This window comes from Odontomachus brunneus, unplaced genomic scaffold (assembly GCF_010583005.1).
Source record: "Odontomachus brunneus isolate Ranch 3 - 2012 unplaced genomic scaffold, Obru_v1 Obru_scaffold_048, whole genome shotgun sequence".
In the NCBI taxonomy this organism is placed as follows: Eukaryota; Metazoa; Arthropoda; class Insecta; order Hymenoptera; family Formicidae; genus Odontomachus; species Odontomachus brunneus.
In genome coordinates, this window is record NW_022639498.1 from 321109 (window position 1) to 340619 (window position 19511).

Genomic DNA, 19511 nt, shown 5'->3' on the forward strand with positions numbered 1-19511 from the left:
ACAGGGCGAGGGCTGATGGCGTGATGGAAACGCGATGGGGATATGGGCGGTGTCGGTGTCACGCTAAACAGCGATATCGTGAATATCAAGACAGAGAGCAAAGATCCGCAGCCGACCATTCGCGGCTGATGAGCAAACACGACGTTCGTTAAACCCGAAGGCATCACATTTGGAGAATCACTCGTGAGCTGCGACGTCGCTCGCGCTCGGCGACAACGTCGACAAATATCTTCTGCACCTTCGTCTTCGAACTTCGAGAGGATGAGAGTGTTCCTAGGATCATTCTTCGATCCCAAACAACACGGAAGTCTAAGACTCAATCGCGCGACAACGCTCCCAACGGTGTCGGTAAGCTCGCGCTTGGGAATTCCGCGGTTCCTTTCGAAGCTGAAGGCTTGCCTATCGCGTGGACAGAATAGGATAATTTATTTGACCAAAGTTACTGTCCAGAGACGTCAGTGCAGCCGTTGAAGACGTCTGAACGACGTCCTGGAAATCAGGACGTCGCTTAGAGATCTTCGTTGTGTCTCCTATTGTCACGGTCGTTTCTCGAGAAAACGATAGATTTTCTCGTTTACTCGATTTATTTGACTCGATTTATTCTCTACACGGGGGAAAAAGGATTTGTTGTTAGAACTAGAAGAAACTTTGCTAGCTTTGCAAGTCTACAGTCGTAATATTTAGATATTTGTTTGTAGAATGGTTTGACTGCTATTTTTTGGATGCATTTCAGAACCGATGCACAAAAGAATTTGTCCCTAAATAGTTATCAGAAGATAGGTTTTCTACTGGATGTCGAATATATTTCGAAATGCGTCGAAAGAAAAAAAAATATTCATACTGTTTCACTAACGAATAGACAATTTTCTATGTTATTAAAGAGTTACGTAAGATTAGTGATGGTGACTAATAAAATTTGATATTATAACACGACAGATTTGTTGGTACAGTAAAGACTATTCTCTTTACCAAAACTCAAATCTAACAATTTTTTGATATCATTAATTCTTTTGTTGTCGCATCAAAAAATTTGATACATTAACGGATTTTATAGTAACTAATAATTAATTAGTTCAGCAGTGAGAACTATCTGCAGCAACAATCCTCATAGAAAATTATTTTATGTACCCATCTTGAGTAATGTTGATGCACAGGTGTTAATATAATTCCAACTAAGTAGAATTACCTCATCGTGTGTAAAATGAACAAAAACATTTCTTCATCGTCTGCTGAGAAAGTGCGACGTGATCTTTTCAATAAAATTAGCAAACTTATTTCACAAATTTAAATTACCTCGAAAGACGAAATGATTTACCGTAATAACTAAGGTAATATTTACAAAAACGGGATTTTTTACGAGCGAGTTAATGATTGTTTCCACACATCATTTCTTTGCTGCACGAGCAAATCTATTCGGTTACAACAATAAATAACCTACTAATTAAAAGATAAATTTAATTGAAATATACTACCTAATTAAGAAATTTAATTTTATGCAGTAAATTATAAATTTGCATAATCAACCACTCCATTTTCCCCGTATGCATATATGAAGAAAAAACTAAGTTAACATGACAATGAACGAATCAAACACGTTTTGATTGAGGAAGACAAAATTTCTGGTTATTATGAATCAAATTCAATTCTAACAACTAGAAATTCTATTTTCTTCAACTAAAACGTGTCTGTTTCGTTTATTGTCATATTAAATCAATCAAATTAATCATTTTTTTCCATGCATATCCTAGACTTACAGAAATAGACTGCGCATTTCCACTAAAGGGCTGAAGTCAGCATTAGTGAAAGATGGAAATGGAGAGAACATTGAGAAAAAAATACTTGAACTTTTATTTGTGAGATATAAATTTTATTTCTGCGAACAAACTTCACATTCCACAAATAAATTTGTTAAGTATCTTTTTTCAGTGTGAAGTGTTTTATTCTTGTCTATTTAGTGAGAAGAATGAAGAAGAAACGATCATACAGTCAATGCGTCCTCTCTTCCTTTCGCTGTGTTCTATTCTCTCTTTTGTTTCCCTACCTACAGTACTGTATGACAGAGAAAGCATCTTATCAGTATATCTCTGTCCTTTATTCTTGGCTTTAGCTGTCTCACAAGAATGCGCAGTTTATTTCCATAAGTCTACGATGCACATAAACAGAAAATTCCAACTTCCCGAGGAACAGTCGTGACCTCACAACCCCGTAAACTTCCGCATTCTCCAGAATCGCACACACACACCCTCACAGAGACGCGGTCGCGACTCCTAATAGGGCACATGAATATCCCTGGAGCGCGACCGTCCTCTGCAGAGCCTGCAAACGGCGATGAAGCACGCCAAACCCAAAAGAATAGCTAATCCGGCGCCGAGTCCAGCACCGGCCCAGCCGGCAGGCCCGGTGAAGCCGCCGCCGTTGCCGTTCACGGGGCCGCCGCAGGTCTCCACTGATTCGTCATCCGGCTCATAGAAGGTGCCGTTGAGGATAGTCGCGCCCAGACCGATCGGCAAGCCACGACTAGGGCAGTTAACGACACCATTGCAGAGCAATCTCGCTGGAATACAGCCGGCGTCGCCGGGACATTGGAAGGCGCAGTCCTCGAGTTTTTGAGTGTTGAGTGCGCCGGAGCCGTCCCTCGGCAGATGATAGAGCTCAGTCCATGCGATCTTGAAAGCCGCCCTGGCCGGCGCCATAGAACCAGTGAACTGCACGATCACCGCCGGCGACTCCTCGCTGCCGTCGACCGCAGTAGCACCCGGCGCCGCCGGGTGGTCCGTCGTAGGCGCGATCTGCGCCGCCGAGATGATCGGCATCTCTCTCACGTAGCTGACGTTCTCACCGCAAATGCCGAGGTACGGCTCGGCGTTGCCGGGCAAGAAGATTTCCAGCTTGCCGTCTTCGCAAGAGCGAGACGCGAACTTAATCTTGTCAAAGTGCAACCAGAGATCGCGCTCACGGTTTACCCGCAGCTCCCAGATGCATTTGATCGTCCTGGGCGGCGTGACGTAGCCCAGGGCCTCGTAATGCGGGAACTCGATCTCGCCGTCGGTGGTGGCCGGCAGCAAAGCTGGTCCGCAGAGAGGACTATGTGCGAATTCGTATCTCGCTTCGAACAGCGGCGCAGGCACTTTGAAGTAGCTCGTGGCCGCATGAGTCCCATCCACCAAGAGCTTCAGGTCCAACCTCTCGCCGCGAGACACGACCCTGAGCAAAGGTGGCCGCGCTGGGGATGAGGTGGTGGGCGCCGGGGTGCCGTTATTGCTAGATCGGCAAAGACAGTGGCCCTTGATACCTTCGGGACTCGGTTCTCTGATGATCACTCGGTCCACCCGGCTGTCCCAGCAATGGCCGCATTGAGCGTACGGGTGGTCCTTGAAGGATATCGAGTCGATCACGAGGATTACTCGAGCGTACAGTCGCTTGTCCGTGACGAAGCTGTAAGTGCAAGAGAGATCGGCGGGTGGATCGCCTGGTCTTTTGTAGACCAACGTGTTCAGAGGCGACCGTAATCTGCCGGATCGCGACTTCCACGAGGCAAAAATCTCGTCGCACTCAGTGCCGGCCACCGGCTCGCCGAATCGCGTCGCGTTGAAAAAGTCGTAGTGTGCCCAATAATAGAGCGAGCTGCCGGAGTAACTACCGGTCTTGCTCTCGAAGCGCACGAACAATGCGTTCGACGTGGACACGAAGTCGTGCTTCTCCATCGGCTTGCTGAAGGTATCGCAGAAGGTCTTGATGATGCGCGCGTCGTCCGGCCAATCAGCGTCGTAGAGCGTCAGGCTCTCGCCGCAGTCGCCGTCGTACGGTTGAATTGGCGACTCGATGCGGTTGACACGAAAGCTGGGGAAGTAGAGACGGGCGATCTCACCGGGTCGGCCGCGCAGCAGGTAAGTGCAGCTGGTGTGCGGCGGATACCAGTGCGCCACCGACAAGAAGATACCCTCGTTGCCGCTCACGAGGGACTCGCTGTTCAGCAACCAATCGCAGCTGCCATTCTTCACGCCCGCGGTCTCCACGTGACCCGGCCAGTTGCCCACGTTGAAGTGGAAGCCGGTGTTGAGCAGCGGCCCAGCTGGTGACGACACGAACTCCACATACAGATCCTCGCTGGTACCGATTATGCTGTACGGGAACTTGCCCATGCCGCAGAAGGTACCGATTGTCGGGCTGCTCTCGTTCTTACCGTCGTAGACGCGTATGTAGTCGTACGGACAGTGTTCCGAACCGGAGCTGATCGGTCGCATCGGGCAGGTCATGATATTCTCGCATCGTTGCCCGTCGATATTGAACTCCTCGTTCTCAATATAGAGCTTGATGAACGGCAGCCGCGTGTTCAGCCGGTACTTGCAGTGCAACGCGCGCGGGTAGATGCCCGGATACGCCGGGCTTTGCACGTAGCACGTTTGCAGCCGACAGTCCTTGAAGACGCGCTCGCAGTAGCTGCCGGGCACGATCTCGCCGCGACGGTTCGGGTAGAGCTCTGGGTGCTGGCCATACCTCAGATAGACCTCGAACTGCTGCTCAGCGCGCGAATCGAAACTGAAGTACGTTTGGTCCGTAAAGTTGTCCGCGTGGAAGAGCACCCGCACGAAGCTCGTCTCGGAGATGAAGGTCTGCGGCTGCTCGGACTCGCCGCAGTAGACGCCTGGGTCCTTGCGATTGCTCACCTCGGTCTTCGTGTTGCCGTCTATAATCTGAAACAACGGCCGAAAGACTCGCTCGCTCGTCGTCGTCGTCATCATTGTCGCTACAACGCGCGCATCCCGCACGTTCGGTGGACATAATAAAAGGATACACCGCGCTCGGTAATGCTAACCTAACCTAGGAATGCTGTGGATAGAACGCGATTTCGAGCAGACTCGAGCGAGCAATGAGAGAACTATGTTGTTTATAGTTTCGCAGTTCACGCAGTATACCGCGACAAGCAAACAAACGATGTGTCTGTGCAAAAGAGATGAATGAATCCGAAGGAACCGATAAGAATTTACATAGGAGGTCCTCCCACGAAGACGCATGCACGTGACTGATGGAAGTCGTAGTCTTGCTTGCACGACGATCAATTATATCCCAAAAAACGGGATCCTCAATTCCGCGCCAAGTACATCGCCTCTCGAGTCTCCTCGCGAAAGTAAACGCAGCCGAGATACCGCTATTACTACTCACCCCTGTTTATCAGGGTAAATTTGAAAGTTGGCGGAGCGATGGAGAAGAGGAAATACGGAAAATAGAGAGCACAGAGAGAGCACGGGGGACGGAATCAGGAAAAGAGGGAAAGGGAGCAAAAGAGAGAGAGAGAGAGAGAGAGAGAGAAGGGGAGAAAGGAAAGAAAGGAGAGGAGAGAGGTTTACAGCGTCACAAAGATCAATACCTGATACCGAAGTAACTGAGAGAGGTGGCAGGACGAGTGCGCCCGCGCGCGCGCGCGCTCGAAAGAGGCAGGTGGAGGGAAACGGAGGAAGGGAGAATCACTTATCGCGTTCGTCTATACGGGAATGCTCTAATTCGCATCATTGATACGGCTGCTTATCTCCCTCTCTCTCTCTCTCTCTCTCTCTCTCTCGCACGCGTCGTCTGCACACACGCAGCCACCTCGACGAAACTAAATTTAGAAGCGTTCCCGCCGATAATTGAAGGGGGCGTTAACACGAGACCGATCCACTCTACCGTTAACGTTCTTGCAACACAAACAAGCTCGCGAATTATGTCGTCGATATCCGCAAACGTTATCGCGCTCGATGCTCCGCTGCCGCGAGCAGCTGCGGATAGAGTTCAGTTGCCAAGGCGCACGAACGAACTCTCTCACAGACTCCCACCGCTTCTCGAGCCAGCGAACCTCAGGAATTTCCCGTGTCGTAATCCCTGTTTTGATCCATTTAGTACCAAAATAGCGGCGTGCAGCTCGAAGTAAGAATAAAATCCAGCGGGAACGAAAATATCGGGTGCTAGTGGACACATCGACGCTCGCGCGACCACCAATGCGTAACTCTTATGGATTTGAAATACGCGCATTCCAATGTATCGTATAGCCACGGCGCATATACAAGGTGTCTATAAAGTCTGTTCGTATCCTCTGTATTTTGGGAATAGCTGAAAAAATGAAGAAATGCCAAATCATGTGTTTTTTTTTTAATTTTCAGAGACTAACCTTTCCACCGAAAAAATTCTCCTTCAAATCTCCCTGAACATTTCAAATTTCCTCAGCTTGGCTTAGATCTCTTTCAAGATTTTTTCTTGGCAATATCCAGAATTTTGACTAAAGGACCAATCATTGTTTAATCATCTTCACCCTCCGAGAGAAAACAACAACGGAGCTTTAAGGTGTTTATCCTTCTTGAAAAATTAAGGGAGGTCTGAATATTGAGTTTCTTTAGATAGAACTAATAATTCCCTCAGGAGGAATTAAAACAGAAATAGAGTTTGGTGGAACCACTAAACATGAACTTTTTTCCACTTCTCTGCGACCCTCTTAGTTCGAGTAAAAAATAGAAGTACAAAAGCCATTTTTGAACTTTTAACGGGAATAACGTTGCGACCCCAAACTTGCGGTAGAATTTTTCCTTTAATAAAACATTTTGAACGAGGTATTACGTGATTCCCCTTGCCACTTAAAATTTTCGAGTCCACGTCTTCCCTAGAAGGCTAAAGGAAATCTTCTTCAGTAAAAAGTTTAATCCAAATAAAAGAACACGTATTTCGACATTTCTCCATATTTTCAGCCATTTCCACAATGCAAAGGATGCGAATAGACTTCAGGGACACCCTGTATATATATCCGCATGTATTGGTCCACAATTCAAAGAGATACGAGCACCATCGATATCACCACTCCCACCTCACCGCCACCCCAATCGCCAGTCGTCCCACTGTAGCCCTCCTCCCTCCCCGTCGCGCAGCGTCGGTATCTAACTTGAATCGAAAGAATAATCTAGGAACGCTATTGTCGAACCAAAATTAAATTCCAGCGCGCGGCTAATTGGCTGGATTCTCCCTATTCAATTAATAGAAGTACGAAGCGAGCTATAGCCAACGGGTGAGGGAGAGGGACGGGAAGAGGCGAGGGGCGAACACTGTAGGGGACAGATGAATTCAGCCGTTCCCGGCTGCGTTCGATTCTGCGATTCTCGAAATTAGGAGCCCGCGTTGTCCGCGACGCGACAAACGGCGCGGAATGCACAAAGTGCTACGGGCGTGAGCGAGCACTCACCTGCAGATATCCGCCGCTGCAGGTAGTCGCGTTCTCCAGCACTCCGACCTTAAACTTCTTGAAGCGAACCCGCAGAATCCAGTCTCGGGGCGTCCCGCGAAAGGCACGGAAGCGGTACCAGCACGAGAGGGGCTTACCCCAATTTGCAGCGGTCACCGCCGGGCTCGACACATCCTCATAGATGTCCACTGTTTTGTTGCAGTGGCCTCGGTCCACTGAAACAGAGATGTTTATAGCGCGCGCGGAAGGTCGCGCGTCTGGAAAGTTTGTCTTTCTTTTTTTATTTTCCTTTTTCGCCGTGAGCGCACTGATATCTTAATCTTAACTGACTGAAAATACACGGCACGTTATTGAACGTTCGATAGAATACGTTGACAAGTGTTATTATAGAATAGTCGATTTCAAATCAATTGGAGAAACTGACTCGCATAACCAAGCTACTTGTCTCGCTAAGTATCGGATTTTCAGTGGCACATTAAAAGAACTACTCATAAATTTACTATTTATCGAATAAATTATAAATTATTCTACATATGTGCTTCATTATCTAAATAGATATTAGCCTGAAGCAAAGTTGAAATAAATACACAGGATATCTGACAATGACATATAAAACGTATACATATAAGTATACATGAGATCAAACTAAACAAAAAATTTCTCTACCATTTTGCAAACCTAACTATGTAAAATTTTGAGTTATTAAATAAAAATATTGCGTTATGACGATTAATGAGGAGAGATAATTTTATCAATCGACAGGATACCAAAGAATAAGCTCGAGATTTTCAAGTCAACGTGAAGATTTGAATCGGTTTGAAAAGAAGATTGAAAGTACATGGTACGTTATTGAACGTTCGATAGAATATTCCAATGCTATTATAGAATAGTTGATTTCAAATCAATTGAAGAAACTGACTCGCATAACCAAGCTACTTGTCTCGCTAAGTATCGGATTTTCAGTGGCACATTAAAAGAACTACTCATAAATTTACTATTTATCGAATAAATTATAAATTATTCTATATATGTGCTTCATTATCTAAATAATAGATGTTAGCCTGAAGCAAAGTTGAGATAAATACACAGGATATCTGACAATGACATATAAAACGTATACATATATGTATACATGAGGTCAAACTAAACAAAAAATTTCTCTACCATTTTGCAAACCTAACTACGTAAAATTTTGAGTTATTAAATAAAAAATATTGATGAATGATTAAGTGCGATACGATAGATGAATTGTGATGGTGACGTTTTCTGTTGTGTGCTTGTACATTAGTTCAAATTGAACAAGAAAGTTCTCTACTATTTTAGAAATAATTACGTAGATTTTATTAATTAAAGAAGGTTAGTAAACAATCACTCATGAGTAATTTAAAATTTTAGATGGTTGTTTGCAAAATGATGGAGGAATTGTTTGCTCAGTTTAAATTAATCTACATGCCCACGAGAATTTGATATGTTATCGTCATAAACACCCTGCATATACACAATATTATAAATATTATAAATACACAATATTAAAAATATTATTATTTTTTATTTTTATTAATGTTTTATTTGTATATCAATTGATATAATAGAGATACATAAATAAAAGAAAGAGGTATATAAGTTTAAATATGTGTAAATATATTTCAAGCATTATAATAAATTATAAACTTTTGCTATATCTTCGCAATAAAACGTCGATAATTATTAAATTTTTGTGCAATATCTGTATATTAGTCGTTAATATCATAACAGTTTTCATTAAAATCTCATCATCTAGTTTAAAAGTTATTAAAAATGGAAATTAAAAATATCACGTTAGCTCGAAAAAACACGTAAAAAAAGTGTCAACTTTTATTGCAAATATCTCAGCTCTCGAATGGTCAGTTTTTTTCTAATTGCAGTCTGATAATATTTCTATGTGTATGTAGTGTAAGTTTCATCCAATTCTCATCAAACTCGTCTCATGATATACCTTAACATCGAGAGTTGGATATTAAGTTGACTCTTTCTAAAATATACTTTTCAATTTGTACTAGTAATATATCTTCATTTGAAAATACTTTGTCTTTATCAACACTTATTTAGTGTTTACAAAAAAATATTTCTCAATTAATCTAGTATACAGAATATCCCAGACTTCGCAGTCTTAATTTTACTTAGAAATTTTTTAAACAATTTGAAGAGACAATTGCTTCTCTACGAAAATATAGAGAAAGAAATTATTATAATATTATTCACACATGACAATTTATCAATTTGCAATATAATATATTATTCTAACCTAGGTCTAAGGTAAACTTCTGTTCAAGTAAAATCAACTTGAAATTGATCAAAGGAAATAATTTTGTTATCTATTTAGTCATTCGAAGTTTAGTTTACGAAAAGCCCTGTTTTTTTATCGCTTATATCTCGGTAACTATTGATGCCACGTGAAGTTTCCGTTGAGGAAACATTAACTCTCTAGGGCTGCGTTCGTTTTGGCGCTTACAACGCTCTGAGCATCATTTCATCCTTGTTTCTATCAAATATTAAACAAAGACAAATGACGCTTATACACGCTATAAGCGCCAAAACGAACGCAGCCTATATTGCTCAGAGAATTTCTCGGTAAAATTAAAGTCGTGAGTTCTGGAACACATTGTACATTAAGTTAATTTTAAATTTTTAAATATATTAACTTTCAGATATAACCGCGGGCAACTGTGTTGAGGTGTTGAGTGACTTTGTTTCGATACAGCACAAAGTAGAGGTTAGAGTAATATACTCGCCATATTTTTCCTATCTTTTTATAAAAAATAACTAAGATTATGAAGAATGATACAAGGCTATTTCTTAAAAGTGCTGTAGCTTTCTTTTACTTAATATAATATTTAATAAAATTTCCATTCTTTTTCCACAAAGACTCGCGACTGGCGGAAATTTAATACTTCAAGAGGTGAATATAGGGCTGAAAACAAGAAAAAAAATTTACACCGACCTAGATGGTCTACAGACTCTTTTTTTGAGCTGAAATTACAGAGAATGCTCAAAGTCTCCAGTCTCCCCTGTAACACACACACTGCGACAGCAGTTCTGACATCGAATTTTCCGATGATCACCGGAAAATACCAAGGGATCTCTCGAATGATCCCAAATTCGTGGAGCATTTTCTCTCGCGTATCGCACATACATCATTGATGTATCCGCGCCAGCTCGAGCGTTATGACGGCCGACAGCGTTATATCGACAATCATTTCGAGCGTTTACTTTGATTTGTTTCAGCTCAAAAAATAAACCCCGGATGACGTGTGTCCGTATGATATATTTTTCCTGTTTTTTTCGCTGCACACGTTCACCTCATGAAATATCGACATTTAAGAATCGTTCTGTATACATTAGAACCGACATATTTTTCGTTGACTCGATTGGGCAATGGCTGGGGGTAATAAAGAGAGGGAGAAAGAGCGAAGGGACAATAACGGGAGAAAGGAGAATGGAAGGAGGACGGCGGAGGGTAAGACACGACAACACGCGACACAAGTTTCGGCCGTGTAATCGATATTCGACCCGCTTGCTAGATACCTCTTATAAAGCGGCAGCCTCGTAACGGCGGAGGCTAGGGCGCCTCTCGTCCGTAAATCACCTTTTCACGAGTATCAGCCCTTCAGCTCGCGCCGCCGATACCCGCGCGAGTAAATCACTCTAATGCGATGGTTAAGATTCGCGGCGTCTCGTCTGTTACGCGATAATTCGACCTGTTAGCCGCGTAATAGGGTTGCGATAATTGCTCCGGTAGCTCCGGGGGATAAGTAGCTACTGCTACACCAACCGAGATGAATCTTCATTAAAAAGGGGATTAAAGTCCGGACACGCGGAAAGAACACGCGGATTTTTTTGCGCCGGAGCAATTAATAGCACGCCTGCTCGGCCGTAACCGAACAGCCCAGCTAACACGGCAAAGCAACAGATTCATTTGCCGCATTAAATCGACTTAGAAATGGAAGCGATGTGACACGCGACGAGGTTAGTTCGCCGTTCGCGCCGTCGGTGCATGCCAAAGGCACAGAATCAATGGGGATGGGGGTGAGCGCGATGCAGAGTCGTACACTTGGTTGTGAAATGCTTTAGACACAACAAAGCAAAGAGCCCATCGAATTGTCATGATGAGTGGAGAGCCACTACTGGCAGACTTGCGCGGTAATCGATTATGACAAGAGCCAAAAGAGACAATATACGGCGTAAATATTGGTTTTTTATTATATCTTTATGTGATAGATGAGAGCACAATAAAAATTTAAACTACGAGATAGGCCCTTTAAGGGAGAAAATATCTTTCGCGGGTCAAAAAAGTCGACTTTGTATTGCATATTTTAAAAGTACATACTATTTTCATGAAGAAACTCAAAAAGTTGGCGGAGTTATATAAGACGATTATTGGCCGATTATTGGCCGATTATTGGCCGATTTATCTAAGACGATGCATAAGTCGGGGAAAATGCAACAATAAAAACGGAATGGGTTTCGAAAATATAAGAAAATATAAGAAAATATAAGAAAATATAAGAAAATATAAGAATCAAAATAACGACCTTATTAGATCTAGTGTAGGATTAAGAAAAGATGAGTGTTCTTTGAAATTGAAATCCTATTTCTTACGTATTTTAAGTGCGTATTTTGTGTGCGTGAATTTCTACAGAATGTCTATATTTAAGTGTATCGCAAAACTCGCTAAACTGAATAAAGAAATCTTCACTATTTTGTAAACATGTAAATTATGAAGATATTACAAAAATAAATTGATCAATCGACGCGCATGATGAGATGGAATGAGATTTGTAGGCAGTTTTAAGAGTGCGTTCGGGAAGCTCGCTACCGCGCTAAAATGCTATCAACTCTGTTCACAGAAGCAAGATAGCGCCAGCAAATGCAAGCTCCATGAACGCAATAGTGTAACGTTAAGAGGTCCCGTACACAAATTTCCGTAACCGTAGACGTAAGATGTAAACTTAAGCTGAACCAATCAGGATATTACTTTATCTTTGCTCGTGAAGAAGATAGAATTGCTAGTAAAACACTGTTATACAGAAGTAACTAGAACCTAACCGATTGAAATTCTAGTTACTCAATCTAAGTTCTAGTTATACCGTTATTTCTATCTTCTTCTAGAATACGCAAAGGTAAAGCAATATACTAACTGGTGGTTCAGCTTAAGTTTACGTCTTACGTCTACGGTAATGGAAATTTATATTTCCACATAATCCATTTTTTATACAAGGTGATCGGAAACAATCGCATTCGGCTAATATTATCGTATTTCTGAGCAAATTCTGACTACTTTTCCTCTTGCAAAATGTTATCCGAGGCTTAGTTGCTGAACTGTAAAGGTAAATAGTTTGCCTCTCACAGGCCAGATACGGAAAGTAGGCAGGCACAATTCACCGTCAGACACAGACGTCAAGCAATACACATGTGACAATATTCATACATCTTAGCTTGAAAACTTTCAATGTCAATATGATTGTGCACAATAGTAAATAAATTATTTTAACTTAGTTGAATATAATTATAACATAACGTGTAAGGGTAAAATAATCAATTGCGTTCTCAATACAAGCTCGTCCGTTTTCTTAAATTTTAGAATATATTATGTTATGTTATGTTTATGTTTGTACGATTAATGCTTTGTTCTTTTCGTGCTTGTTTTTAAAGTTTTTCGTACATGTAAAGTTTATATTGCACTTAGGACAAATTCGCATGCGCGAACCCAATCGACTATTTCACTCTTACACGTTATGTTATAATCACATTCAACTCAGTTAAAATAATTTATTTACTATTGTACACTATCACATTGACATTGAAAGTTTTCAAGCTAAAATGTATAAATATTGTCACCTGTGTATTGCTCAACGTCTGTGTCTGACGGTGAATTGTTAATTTCTCTTACCATTCAATATTTGCCACCTTACCATATTTTTTATTTCAAATAATTATATATATATATATATATATATATATAATTCTTGGTAAAAATTTGACACGGGTCAGTTATATTATACTTATATTGTAAATATTACAAATATTATGGTAATATTTACTATAAAAATTATATTCCTAACTATAATATTTTTACTATGCCATTATAATTCTAAATATCATACATTTTTCTCTCAGTACGTTAGCCTGTGAGAGGCTAACTATTTATCTTTATATCTCAGCAACTAAGCCTCGGGTAACATTTTACAAGAGGAAAAATAGTCTTAGAATTCGCTCAAAAATAATATTAACCGAATGCAATTGTTTCCGATCATCCTGTATGTAAAGCTAACGACGTTTATAAGCAAATAAAAGTCTAAAACTTAATGTGCAGGAAGTAAAGATACATACACAGTACGAACAATTCACTACGTTGTTCAGGAAACTCGCAAACGCTCACGCTACCAATGCACTATCTCGCAAGCAATAGTATTGGTAGCGCGAAGTCATGACGTAGAACATTACTGTCAGTGACGTCACGATAATGATTGATAGTGCTACTAACTAGCTCCCCGAATAGCGGTAGCGCTAAATAACGCTAGTAGTGTGTTCCTCGAACACATTTTAAGGCTGCGTTAAGCTATTTAGCGCTAGAAACGTGTTCTGTCTTTACTTACTAAAAGTTGAAAGGACAGAACGCGCTCAAAGCGCCTCCTAAAACGCAGCCTAAAGACATAGACATAGACATGTCTCGAGCTTGTCGATTATTATCTAACGCCGATTTCCAAAACGCCCGAGCCTGTCTATTGAAAAAAATTAAAAGGAAGTTTAAAATGGGTTCTGTGAGCTCTAGGAACAAATGCTATATGGATCTGGAATCACTGATTAGAATAAAACTCATGTAATTACTCGAAATTTATATTTATTGTCTGTGTGTGTGTGTGTGTGCACGTAAAATTTTTAAAGCATTTTTCTCGAAACAATATTTTTGCAATCAGCCTCCGATTTTAATTAAACTAATAAGTGCACAATAAAAAAACATTTTGTATTAAAACTGAGTTTTGTTAACATCTTCCTGATCAATTTTTTTTTAAATTATGTTTATTATCTTACACTCATATTATTCATATTATCATACATTTATATTATATTCATCTTATATTCATTACCTTACGATACATATATAAAGTGTATCTACAATTAGAATAAAAATAATATAGTAAATAAAGTAAATGACTCAAAAAGGCAAAGTTCCCAAATTCAATCGCATCTATAGCAAATATGATATGAATCATTTCATATAAAATCATTGACACTTTAAAAACAATATAAAAAAAACAGAAATAAAAAATAATAGAATAGAAATATATTTCTTATTCTGTAACATTTTTGTTATATTATTGATATTTTTGTTATTGTATTTAACATTATAAATATGTCAATTTTACTTAAAATTTGCTTTAAAATAATATCGGTGTTAATTCTTTTGTGTTAATTGCTGATATAATATTTGTGTTACTTTTTAATATATTGATTTTGTGATAAATTAACGCAAAATTGTTTATTGTACTGGTCAGCTTGTGCTTATAAGTGTCCACAACATGTCTTATAGTTAAAACTTAAAAGATTAAAATATGTTAATTTTATTCTACTTATTTGATGCAAAATAGTCAATTTTTTAGAAATTCTTTTTACCAGAATTTTTACATTGTTAAAAAAATTGAGAAAATATTCCGATTTTTATTTCTAACGATAGTCACACATCTATAGATTAATAATCTTTTTCGTTTTTCATGTTTCTGGTATCTGTTTATTAGAAAATCATAGGAGCCAACATTATGCACGTTCGGACTCTTTTCTAGAAATTTTCTATATATTTTTTTTGTGTTTATCAATATTTTTTAAACAATTACTGTACATAGTTTAGACTTATAACAAAACTTCAAATAAATAACTTTTCACAATTTTCGTAAAGGATGTTAAAAAAAGGATTCAAGATTTACAGGGTAGATTGTACTCATACTAAAAAAAATGTTAGTAAACCGATCGAAAAATCAATCCTCTTAGAATTACAAATGTTTTTCTGTTTTAATAACGCAAATAACAAGTTATCTGTGTGGTTCCATTAAATAAACAAACGTCCGGTGAATTAACGAACGAATATGTTACTAATTACTAATATTTATAAAAGATGTCTACGTACGCTCTTTCAAAAGTTTCTTGTCTTTTTCTGTTTATATATTTTCTGGTATATATATTTCTGTTTATATTTTTATGTTTTTATAAACAATAATATTTATGTTATCATCTTATTCAAGTGTTCTACACTATAATTCTTACGATCAGTGGTCGTACAGTGTTCAAGAGACGCGACAACGGATCATATAGCTAAAATATTTCCATTGGTAAAATCGTACATGAAATACATGTCTGCCGATTTGAATAATAAACTGATATAATTGAGGGAATTCCTACTACTTCTTTTATAAACATTAAAGCAATAATATAGATTCTCGTTCATTTATAAACATCAAAGCAATAATATAGATACTCGTTCATTTTAACGCTACTTTAGATGTCAACTTTTTAACATTTGTATATTCTATATTTCAGAAGAATCAGTGCATGCTTCATACACATTAAAACTAAAATTCTATTTAACGCCTAAATGGGAGAAAACGCAGAAAAAGCCACTTATAGGTTCTAAAAAGGACCTCTCGGCAAAGTTAATAGATTAAATAGAATCAAAATAGCTTCATATAGGCTGCAGAATATCAAAAAAGGCATTAAGTGGGGTATTCAAACTAAAAGTAGGATCAAAATTTCGACTCGGGATCAGTGCATGTGATATATGTAATACATATGGAAAATAAAGTCCTATTAAGCACCTCTAAATGATAGAACATGCACAAAATGCTACTTGTAGGTTCTAAAAAGATCCTGCCGACAAAGCTGTAGATTAGATGCAATCAAAAGAGATTAACGTAGACTCGGAGTATTAAAGTAAGCGTTAAATGGAACGTTGAGGTTGAAATTAAGATCGAAATTTCGACTCGGGTATGTTTATAAATGTGTATGGAAATAGAAATTTGCACCTTTAAGGTTTCTAGCCCCTTGCATTGTCTATCTTTTTTTAATGACGCCAGAAGCGAGAAAATGCATACTAAAAATTCTTGCGAAATACATTGAAATAAAAATATATATCCATAAAGTAACACTTGCAATCGATTAAACAAATTTGTAAGATATTCCGTGCACTCCCCTTTTGCTCTAACAATCAATAATTTCGACTGTAAATTAATCTGAATAGAAATAGGCAAAGAAATAGGTTAAGAAGATGAATTGTATGTCACATTAATTTATGATAAATTATTGATTATTAGAGCAAAAAGAAAGTGCACGGAATATCTTAGAAATTTATTTAATCGATTGCAAGTGTTACTTTATGGATATATATTTTTATTTTAACGTATTTCGCAAGAATTTTTAGCACGCATTTTCTCGCTTCTGACGTCATAAAAAAGAGATAGACAATATGGAGGGCCAGGAGCCTTAAGGGTCGATTGTTCCAATTTCTTGGTAAACTACCTAACAATTAAATCATGAGTTTGTCTCTGGCCAAATCTAAAACGAAGACAGATATATGATTTAACTGTCAGGTAGCTCACCAAGAAATTGGAATAATCGGTCCTAAATGATAGAAAACACACAAATTCTATTTGTAAATTCTAAAGAAAACTTGTTGACAAAGTTAGTAGGTTAGTAGGTTAAATAGAATCAAAAGAAGTTGATATAGATTTCAGAGTATCAAAGCAGATATTAAGTGAAATATTGAAGTCGAAAGTAGGATCAACATTTATACTTGGAATATTTCGGCGCCATATTGGTCCTTTGGAATGGAAATAAATACAAGTATAAGTTACATAATAAAGTATGATAAAGCAAATAAGACGTCAGATTCAAAATCCATCGAGAAAGCAGTTCAACCAATATCGCGTAAACAGTTTCAGACATTCCGAGTAGAAATTTTAGTTCTGCTTTTTAACATCTGTATATTTTGAAGGATCAGTGTATGTTTAATACATATTAAATGGTAGAAAACACACAGAATACCACTTGTAGATTCTAAAGAGGACTTCTCGGCAAAGCTAGTAAATTAAACAGAATTAGAAAAGATTGATATAGACTTCAGAATATCAAAGTAGACGTTAAATGGAATATTGAGTATGAAAAGTAGAAAATTGTAATTCGAGACAGCACAGAGACGATAGAAATACATAAATGATATTAACCCCAAAAACTGTCTGACAATTCGAGTCGAAGTTTGAGAAACTCTGGCGAGTAATAAAACTGCTTACGTTTTTCCTGAATCCTCCATTACAATAGTGACGCCGGATATCTCGTATACTGTCACTTCAGCTCCTATCATAACCCTGCGCAAGCCCGTCAATAGCAGCTCTCAATCGTGATAGTTTAACGAGCATCTTACTTACATTGTGTCTAATCGTTTTGCAACCAAGTATTCACGTGACACCACTGAACAGATTTCCCGAAACGCCACCGAATCGCTCTACCGATTAAAGTATATATACCGCGACATTCGTATCGCGATCGCGATGTTCGCGATTTCATCATCGCGAATGGATATGGCGGTTCGCAACCGGTTAGAAATGTCAACTCGTCAGAATTATATCTGGCCCTCAAATCAGACTTACCTCTGCGAATGGCAGCGGGACTGGGGGTGGCCAGGAGCAAGAGGAATATGGCGAAAAATCCCCAGCCCCAGCTACCGAGGAGTACCGGCACAGGCATTCGTGGCATTCCCGGGGACAAGTGCCGAGGCTGTCAAAATACCTCTGCTTCCTCCCTTATCTCCATTTGCCTCTCTTCTCACCGGGATACCTACATGTGCACACACAAACAGGCCACAACACAAAAATCGCTCGTACGAATGACTACGGCTTGCCGCCGTGCCGCTGGCCGTTACCGCTAAACTCGCGCTAACGTCGATCTCACGCTTAAACTCGCCGTAGGAAACGATTAAACGTGCAATCAAGCAATTAAACCGCGTGTAAAACGCCGCCTCTTGCTGCTCTCTCATTATATCCGGACAAAAGGGACTCTTTGTTCGAACATCATGCATTAAAATACAAATATGAATATTCAAATCGCTATTTGCACGCACGAACGGGCGTTAATCAGCTTGTCGTGCGAGAGAAAAGAAGGAGAAAAAGAGAGAGAAAGAGAGAGAAAGAGAGAGAGAGAGAAAGAGAGAGATAGAGAGCGAAACTGTTATGCGGGAAATCGCTGATTCGAATTTCGGGGGGAATCTCCGATCACGCTCTCCGTTTTGCGCGATCGCACCGTTTGCGCTACTCGAGAATGATATATCCGTATAATACGAGCGATTGGATGGGACACAGACGTGAGCGCGCGCTAACATATGAGTGCATCGTATTATCATTTCCCCAAAGGACAATAAGGGACGCCGCATGGTTTGCCAGATGGGTCGAGCATACCGGAAGGGCCTCGTTCGTACGTCCATGCCGAGAGAGCGGGGTGATAATTGGTTAAATCCGCGTTGGCTATCGACAACAGTACTTCACCTCCGGAATTTTCTCTCTCTTTCCCCGCGCTCTCTCACTCTCTGTCACTCTTTATTTCTGTCTCTCTTTCTCTCTCCTTTTCCATTCACCGGCATTAACTCCTTCTTCCTTTATCTTTCATCTCTCGCACGTTGCTGTGCTCTGTCTCTCTCTCTCTCTCTCTCCCCTCTTTCTGTTCCTCTTTTTCTTTCTGCCGAGGATTTAATATGGCTCTTTTTTTTCCGGTGCAATATGTTCGCGTATACGTTATCCCGGTGACAGTTTGGCGTGTCGCTTGAAGAAGATCTAAATATTCGATGAGCCCGGGGAAATATATAACAGGCGCGAGAATATGCCGCCACGGATCCGACTGAAATCCACCCGAAGGGCCAAGGTCGCGAAAATTGTTTTTTTTTTTTTGCTCCCGATGACTCCGCGGTCTCCGGAGTCCGCCCGTTCGCGGATCGATGCGCATTCGCGGATTTTTCGATTCTGCCGGCGTGCGGAATCGAATAAAGGCGAGCGCGTGCCGGAAATGCCGAATGAACTCCGCTTCGCGGTTAGCGCATCAGCAATTTAGATCGCGCGTTGATTACGCGCGTGCATACTGGATGATGCGTCCACAGGCGCGCATTTGGAAACAAAACAACCAGCCGAGCGACAAAGAGAAAGAGAGAGGAAGGGGAGAGAAAAGAGAGAGAGAGAGAGAGAGAGAGAGAGAGAGAGAGAGAGAGAGAGAGAGAGAGAGAGAGAGAGAGAGAGAG

General features: G+C 40.1%; 1 protein-coding gene across 3 annotated transcripts in view; it reads right to left on the reverse strand.

Moving 5' to 3' along the window:
• The window catches only part of LOC116844965, a 24968-nt gene that overhangs the window by 3637 nt on the left and 1820 nt on the right, over positions 1 to 19511 (reverse strand). For 2 of the 3 annotated variants that reach the window (XM_032817169.1, XM_032817168.1), the window contains exons 2-4: positions 17878 to 18064; positions 7205 to 7419; positions 1 to 4694 (exon numbers count right to left, since the gene is read on the reverse strand). The exon at positions 1 to 4694 is cut by the window's left edge and continues 3637 nt beyond it. In XM_032817169.1, the coding sequence (XP_032673060.1) occupies positions 2268 to 4694; positions 7205 to 7419; positions 17878 to 17983 (2748 nt within the window). In that variant the 5' untranslated portion in view covers positions 17984 to 18064 and the 3' untranslated portion in view covers positions 1 to 2267. Of the gene's footprint in view, positions 4695 to 7204; positions 7420 to 17877; positions 19450 to 19511 lie in introns of those variants that run through there. The other variant, XM_032817167.1, reaches the window with a different exon arrangement.